This window comes from Haliotis cracherodii, unplaced genomic scaffold (genome assembly GCF_022045235.1).
Source record: "Haliotis cracherodii isolate W230 unplaced genomic scaffold, xgHalCrac1.p SCAF_3, whole genome shotgun sequence".
Classification (NCBI taxonomy): domain Eukaryota; kingdom Metazoa; phylum Mollusca; class Gastropoda; order Lepetellida; family Haliotidae; genus Haliotis; species Haliotis cracherodii.
The window spans coordinates 45,394,629-45,403,503 of record NW_027266286.1 but is presented as its reverse complement, the minus strand read 5'-3'; the positions used below and the strand labels follow the sequence as shown (position 1 = coordinate 45,403,503).

Sequence of the window (8,875 nt, the reverse complement as noted above, 5' to 3'; positions counted from 1 at the left end):
ACACTACCAATGAAAGAACTATGAAAGAACGTCTTAAGAGCGTAACTATGAAAGAACGTCTTAAGAGTGTAACTATGAAAGAACGTCTTAACAGTGTAACTATGAAAGAACGTCTTAAGAGTGTAACTATGAAAGAACGTCTTAACAGTGTAACTATGAAAGAACGTCTTAAGAGTGTAACTATGAAAGAACGTCTTAACAGTGTAACTATGAAAGAACGTCTTAACAGTGTAACTGGGGCGATCGGGTAGCCTAGTGGTTACAGCGTTTGCTCGTCACGCAGAAGACCCGGGTTCGATTCCCGACATTTGTACAATGTGTGAAGGCCATTTCTGGTGTCCCCCGCTGGAATTGCTGGAATATTGCTAAAAGCGGCGTAAAACTATACTCACAAAGAGTGTAACTGATTTCAATATTAACACATACCCCATATCAAGAACTTTAAATGAAGACAATATAACATATCACTACCAAATTACGGTCAAGTTTCACTAACATACGAAACCGATATAACTGTATCAATTTTAAACATGAAACGGCATTGCCTAATGCACTGGAAATATGTTATGATCATAAAACAACCTGACGGTCAGAATTACAATTGAAACCCGCCCTATTCGGGTGTATCCGTTAAGTTAAAGGTCGTTATGTATTAGGTGTCGTCAACCTAAGACACGCGATAGATACGGGGCAGTAGCCAGGTGTCTCAAAGGACGAGCCCAACATCACTAGGTGGTGACATGAGGTGTAGCACTTTGAGATAGGGTTACAGCAAGGCTACCTTGTATGGAAACAAGGCGGAACCTCCTGCCAAGTCACTAGTCACTGTTCACTATTGATAACAACATTGTTCTTTTCTTATCAACTATCAACACTTCAGAAAAGAAACTTTTATCAGTTTTACACGACGCTAACAAATCTTCTGGATACCTTGTCGGACGATTGGGAATTAGAAGAAATCGTTTCAGGCATTTTCTTTTTCAAATGACAGTGCAAGGTGAGTAATGGATTTATATTTCTCTTTCATTCATTTATCATTTTAATAATAATTCACTAATGGTACTTAGTGAAGTCGATCATTTCTTTCCTGTAAACGTTCTTTTAAGGTTCAGTGTAAATATATTGTCTTTGAAACACGCAGATACGAAATGTATCACATTGGGCTATGGCATGTCTGAATGACGTCACAATATAAACTACCGGATAGACGACAGTATACACTTGAAAATTGGATTTGACCAAGACATTACAAACGTTATCGAAACTTTACTAAGCTGAAAACAGTCGCTGAATCAATGCCAACGTAAGGTCCAAAACAGAACTATCACACCCTGATCAAATACATCAACATCGAATAACCCTTTCTTGTTTGTTTCACTTTTAGCCTCCATCAAACATTATATACTTTATTGTGTCTGGCAGTTACTAATGTAGAGTGCATGGAAGGTATTCGTGGACGAACACAGACATTCGTATAACCTCAAGGCACACAGCATTGTATTCAATGAATATCGGCAACCTTCGGGGATATCAACGTCTTTATTGTGCCAGGATATAAACTGACGTCCAAAAGAAACTTTACCAACTGAAAATATAAATTTCAGACAAAGTATTGATTTTTTTTCGATGAAGTCTATCTCAAACACATAACCTAAATACAACAATAGTGTATGCAGAAAATGTTAATCGTCTGTTACATGTTTGCGAGACAACACGCGAAAAAGTGAAAAACACGTGCACCACGGGCAACTGCAAATGCACGTGCGAGTAAGGGTATAAAACGATTGCAACGGCAAGTCATACATCCACAGTGATAAAAAACCACAAAAGAAATGCCACGACTCACAGTCGAACAACGTGAACGAGCCTTGGGTATGGTACAGATGGGAGCCACCCACGAACCTTCGGTTGCTCGCGTATTGCCGTTACCAACTTGATGCAACGTTATAGACAGACAGGGCGGACCGCTGACAGGTCAAGAACAGGCAGACCCAGGGTGACCACGCCCCATGTTGACCGATACTTGCGTACCTTGCACCTCCGAAATCGCTTCCTGACAGTGACGTCATCGGCGACAAATGCCTTAGGTTACAGGATTAGTCGACAGACAGTGGCCAGGAGACTCAGGGCTCATGGAATCAGGGCTTTTAGACCATACAGAGGACAGCTATTGACAGCGCATTGAGATGGGCCCGGATTGTACGACGTTGGCAACGACGTGACTGGCAGAGGGTTGTCTTCACTGACGAAAGTCGATTCTGTATGTTTAGGGCTGATGGAAGACAACGTGTTTACCGCCGAAGGGGTGAAGGAACGGCGGCGTGTTGCGTGCAGGAGGTCGTACCATGTGGTGGAGAGAGTGTCATGGTGTGTGGAGGGATCTGTGGGCAGGAGAGGACACCGCTGGTCATCGTTGACGGAAACTTGACAGCTCAGCGGTACATGGATAACATTCTTCGTCCAGTTGTCCTACCATTTCTCCAACAGCAGCCACGTGGTGTCATTTATCAGCATGACAACGCTAGAGCCCATACAGCCAGAATTGTCACTAACTTCCTCGCAGCCAACAACGTCAACGTCCTGCCGTGGCTTGCACGCTCGCCCGACATGTCACCCATAGAACACCTCTGGGACTTGATATATCGTCGTGTTCGACAACGACCACACTCTCCAGTCAACCGGCAAGAACTGGTCTTGGCCCTCCAAGAAGAATGGCGTCAAATCCCACGTGACCTCATCAGACGACTGACGTTTTCTGTGCGTCGAAGAGATTTTGCTTGTATTGAGGCATTTGGTGGTCACACACGCTCCTAATGACTTGTTATTGAACGTGAGCGATTGTTTATGTACTCTGCCTACTGTCCATGATTCTGAAAGCTCGAGTTTTGTACCACACCCAACTTTGGGGGGCTCTGACGTCATTCTCGGTCGCGGTATGATTGTCATTTTCAGTGTTGATTATGTTGATATACTGATTTTCTCAATACAATTTAATTCATGCATGTATGTTTTGTTGTTTTTGAGCAAGAGTGATTTCAAACTCTGGTAAAGTTTCTTTTGGACGTCAGTTTATACAATACCAGCTTCGTTCTGATTATGAACCTTAACGAAATCTCCCAATTCAAGTCGTCTACCAATGAGATCACTGTATGATCATCCTTGAAAAGCATTTGGCTGATGAAACGATTTCAGTTCCTTTCTGAGGTACATTTAAAGCGAGTATCGTTAAAAGGGACCATGTGCTCATCGATACTTTTAGCTAACGAGACACTCCCATCCGTAAATGAATTCCTAACACCCTTTAAATAACCGTATTGTATTACTGATATGTTGATTGCTGAAGTCAACGTATCTTTGTCCGTGAGTGAACGCCTCGCAGCCAACGGTTTGATAGTCCTAGCAGTTCGTGACAAAGCCTCACCCAGATTAAAGGCTATTTGATATGACATTAAGAAACATCCTGTATGCATCAACATGACTTCACGACATACAGTAATGTGCTTAACGAACGGAAGTGCGCTAGCCCATCACAAAGAAGTGTCACAACAGGGTAACATTCTTACAGACAGACAGACAGACAGACATTTATTCAGTATAAGGCCACTGTTGGTTTGTATATCTGAATGTCTGTCTGTATGTTGGTCGATCGTTCGTTTCTTGCCTTGCCTGTCTATCTGTATATGTGGGTTTGTATATCTGAATGTCTGTCTGTATGTTGGTCGATCGTTCGTTTCTTGCCTTGCCTGTCTATCTGTATATGTTTGTTTGTATATCTGAATGTCTATCTATATGTTGGTCGATCGTTCGTTTCTTGCCTTGCCTGTCCTTCTGTATATGTTGGTTTGTACATCTGAATATCTGTCTGTATGTTGGTCCATCGTTCGTTATGCCTTGTCTGTCTATCAATATATGCCGGATTGTATATCTGAATGTCTGTCTGTATGTTGGTCGATCGTTCGTTTCTTGCCTTGCCTGTCTATCTGTATATGTGGGTTTGTATATCTGAATGTCTGTCTGTAGGTTGGTCGATCGTTCGTTTCTTGCCTTGCCTGTCTATCTGTATATGATTGTTTGTATATTTGAATGTCTCACTCACTCACTCACTCACTCACTCACTCACTCACTCACTCACTCACTCTACAAATGTTAGCTTTCACTATAGTATTGTTATGGAAACCCAATACAATTTTCCTGTTTTTCATAAATTCACAGGCTGCAGTTGTCATACTAAATAAGACCGCCTCCGTGGTCTCGTGGTAGAGCGCCCGCCCGGATAGCGGAAGGTCCGGGGTTCGATGCCTGGCCGAGTCATACCAAAAGACATTATAGTATGATACTTGTTGTTACCCTGCCTGGCGCTCGACATTAAGGGGCTAAAACAAGGAGTGGCCAGCTCGGAGTCAGTATACTGTTTCCGAGTGGGTTATTTTAAACTGCTGCATGGTAACTCAGTGAGCTAGCAACCTACAAAACACCCCCCCCCCCCAACCCCAGCCCCCCCCCCCCCCCACACACACACACACACGCGTGCATCCAGGTCGCTATATGAGTACTATAATAATCTTGGACGCGACGTTAAACCACACTTCACTTCACTTCACCATAAAAAAAAATATCGTGAGACGTAATTATGCACATGCTTGTCGTTGAATTGGGTTAATTTGTATTTCACAACTGTTCGCCTGGCCCATATTTGATCTTTCGCATGCCGCCTTGATATATCTACGGCGTATCACAACATCCCCATAGTTTGGCCTACTTTGGTCTAAAAAAATTGATACACTTTTTATATGATTCTCGACCATAACTGAATTCTGACTATATGGACTTTCAGATTAATCGGACAAATGGATTTACTGCATACTTACTTGGTGGCTATAGCTGTGTGTTTCATTGGATTGGTTCTTTCTCAAAACACCTCAAGTAAGTATTTATTAATGTCATTATTCTCCTCCATTCATACATTTGTATCAACATTCAGTGTAACACAGCAGTACAAAACTAATTATATGCAGCAGCAGCAGCAGAAACAGCGTCAGTATTATCATCCTCATCCTCATCATCTTCAGCAGCAGCAGCAGCAGCAGCAGCAGCAGCGGAACCAGATTTCACAGGTACTGAAACCTCACCATCACCAGCTATAATTACCGCAAGTACGATTAGTACTACCATGGTCATCTGTGGGTGTGGCAAGCTCCAAGGGGGTCTCCGAATTTGTTATTTTTTTCGAGGTTGACCATTCACAGTAACGATAGCGTTGAGTACCTGTTCCATCAGAATTAGATTCGTTAAAATGGAACTCCTAGTCATTCTATTGGTCGGACGACAAAGTAGACACAATTTATGGATATCAATTTTATGGATAGATCCTCATACCCTTGTCAAGCAAGTACCTTTTGGTAAGGTTATCTTGGATTACCTTCAATCAAATAGAAACAGTTGCCAAGTGCAAGCACCGATTGCTGTGACCAGACACGACTAAACCCCTGAACATCAGTATACAGTGAAACCCCGAGAATCTGGAACCCTCGTAAAGTGACCATTACTATTGGAACCGTTCGTTAGTGAAGGGCTAGTGGGTTTCTTTACCCATAGGTATCCGTGTATGTAATGTCATATAACATTGTCTTTTGTCAGCCGCTTCTATCAAGTGCAAGATCTATTCGTTGGCATACTATCACCCTACCAGTAATATGCATCACTGTGCTTCAAGCATTAACTCCTCCAACCGTTGACTATTTCAGACAACTTCGAGCCCGAGTTACGTGAATTTTCGAAAGAGAGTTTAATGCTTGTCGACGAAATATTACTCCGCCGCAAGCGAGCGGATGACGATGTTGTTAGCAGTGGAGGCATGTAATGCACAAATTACACCTGTCATTTATTCCCTTCACAATCACGCATGCGTTCTATAAAGACCTTAACGCCAACTCCTCATCTGCCAGCTGAAGACCCTATAGGCTCCGCAAATTCACTTGTATCTATTGACCCCAATGTATTCACCATCAGTTATAGACCCTAAAGCATCCACCAATTCACTAACATCTATCTACCCTTAAGTCTTCAACATCACCTATAGATAATACAATCTTCATCGATTCATCGACGTCAAAGCAAAATCAATTCACGAAATATCTGCTCATCACTGATTATATATTATTATATATCACGAATCTGTCACACAACAGGGTTCACCATTTGAGAAACATTACACGATTCATGCCATGCCTCAAATAGAAGGACTTGCGCAATTGTGACATCTGTTGTTGTGGATATTACTTGATGTCATTGAAGTACATCCACCAAATCCTGAGTCAATTACGCAAATTGTTTCACTGTGACAAGTCCGTTAAAAGAGAAAGGGTCTGTCTGTGGCCTTTGGGAAGTGTTCCCACTAGAGGAACGTGCAGTGATCAAGTACTGTCAAATTGTTGTCTGGGCCTGGTGAACCCAGGTTTCATCCATAGTCACAAATCTTTGCAAAAACCTTTATGGATCAGCTTCAACCAGAGCTAAATTAGCCAGTGCCTGGTGGGTTTTGATTAGATGTCAGAAGCTTTGTAAGCCAACGAGCTGATACTTTCTTTCCAAAGTTTCTGTGATAATAGAACGTACTTTCTCCTGGAGAATGCTCACTGAACAAGCAATATGAGCTCGGTGAATCGCCGGCCATCACCTCATTGTGGATTCTCTGGATCATGTCTGGTGTTGCTGATGTGGCAGGCCGTTCAGGACAGGGCTCTTCGTCAAGGATGTCTCTCCAACGCTTAAACTCCCACCTGGCCACCTCTTTACCGTGGCGCCGGAAGGAGCCTCCCCCCTCGTGCTGTACTGACATCTTCATGGATGGCTTTGAGTGTTAAGCCCCTTTCCTTCAAGTACTTGATCACTGCACTTTCCCCAAATGTGTACATTTTACAAAGGTCACATACTTACTTTACTGACTTGTCACAGGAACACCATTTGCTCAAATGACTCAAGTGTTTTGTGGATGTTCCTCCATGATGCCATGTGATGATAACAGCAAAATATTTCAATATTACACAATTCCTTCTTTGTAAGGCTTAGAATGTTTCAATCATCACTCGTACATGGCCATCGATCCCAAGTCCAATATATCGAATGAGTGAACCAGAACACAATAATAATGCAAAAGTGTTTTATGTCCGAACGATAGCATCACTTCAAAAGTCACTATTCAACAACCCTACACACGTAAGTTAAGATAAGTTCCAGGATAGTCACGCCTTGGCGCCGAAAGCCCCGGGTTTGATTCCCCACTTTGGTAAAATATATTAGCCGAATTTCCTGGTTTCTTTCGCATTGGAATATTGCATATTCACAAAGTAGTTCTGTCAATACGTCATCTCCTTACATAATGATCTATTCACTTACAAACACCGAATGCTGCGCACTGTAAACAAGAGCTGCCAGACAATGCATATGCCACACTGGAGAGCGATCCATATCTGCTTGATTGTTGTACGCTGCAGACAGCATTTTTCAGTTATATCACGTCGGTAAATAATCACGCCTGGTACAGACAAACCAGTGGTTGATAGCATGAGCGTCAGGATAGACACACAATCAGCCATGCCACAGACATATTATCCAGCAACCTAAGTGTGCCCATGGTCCCTGAATAACAACACCCTGTTCAGACAAGATGTGCTGTACAACTGTCTACAAACAGAATCCAGAAAACAATGATAAAGGATTCGCGAATGCCAACGTATAGATTCTGCGGAGTGACACACGGTTGGCTGATGTTTATGTCCGTGGTTTAGGTGCATTAGTCATTGACATCCGAAAGAAGCAACACACCGCGCAGCCAGCTTTGCATGCCTCGACCATTAGACCGTCAGACGGGCATACCATGGACTGTTCACGGATGAAAGGTACTGTGACAGTGGTAGACTTGGAGCCAGTTGTAGGCTTGCAGAAGTTGTAGGCTTGTAGACAGTTGTAGGCTTGTAGACAGTTGTAGGCTTGTAGACAGTTGTAGGCTTGTAGATAGTCGTAGGCTTGTAGACAGTCGTAGGCTTGCAGACAGTCGTGGGCTTGTAGACAGTCGTAGGCTTGCAGACAGTCGTTGGCTTGCAGACAGTTATAGGCTTGCAGAAGTTGTATGCTTGTAGACAGTTGTAGGCTTGTAGACAGTCGTAGGCTTGCAGACAGTCGTGGGCATGCAGACAGTTGTAGGCTTGCAGAAGTTGTATGCTTGTAGACAGTCGTAGGCTTGCAGACAGTTGTAGGCTTGTAGACAGTTGTTGGCTTGTAGACAGTTGCAGGCTTGCAGACAGTTGTAGGCTTGCAGACAGTTGTAGGCTTGCAGACAGTTGCAGGCTTGTAGACAGTTGTTGGCTTGCAGACAGTTGTAGGCTTGTAGACAGTCGTAGGCTTGTAGACAGTTGCAGGCTTGCAGACAGTTGTAGGCTTGCAGACAACTGGTTCAACTATTGGTACGTCCGTAACACCAGTGTGAACATCAACAGCGGCTGTAACATCATATCAGAATACCATCCTAAGGAAGAGCTAAAAAATGCAGGTTATTGTAAGACCACGTACACACAATCAGCGGGAAAATCGGTCAACACAGGGTAAACTGATCAGTTCCTTTCACACATAATGTCCACAAATCACAAATCCCTAAAATCCCGCAACAACTTCTTCCCTGCCAGTGGACACATCCCAGCTCATACAAACCCCAACTGTCTAGTACGTTCTACGAGCCCCTGTGATTCCATGCACTGTGCACTGTACACTTCCACACAGTGTACACTCCACACTCCTAGCGACACTTCCACACAGTATACACTCCACTCTCCCAGCAACACTTCCAGACAGAGTGTAAACTCCACTCTCAAGCAAAACT

At 43.3% G+C, this 8,875-nt stretch overlaps 1 protein-coding gene across 1 annotated transcript in view; it reads left to right on the top strand.

Moving 5' to 3' along the window:
- The first annotated feature begins 851 nt into the window (after positions 1–851).
- LOC139474935 (adhesion G protein-coupled receptor B1-like) overlaps positions 852–8,875 on the top strand; it is a 35,463-nt gene continuing 27,439 nt past the window's right edge. Inside the window, exons 1-2 of the mRNA XM_071258128.1 lie at positions 852–997; positions 4,835–4,923. Of these exons, the coding sequence (XP_071114229.1) occupies positions 4,848–4,923 (76 nt within the window). The 5' untranslated portion in view covers positions 852–997; positions 4,835–4,847. The remainder of the gene's footprint in view (positions 998–4,834; positions 4,924–8,875) is intronic.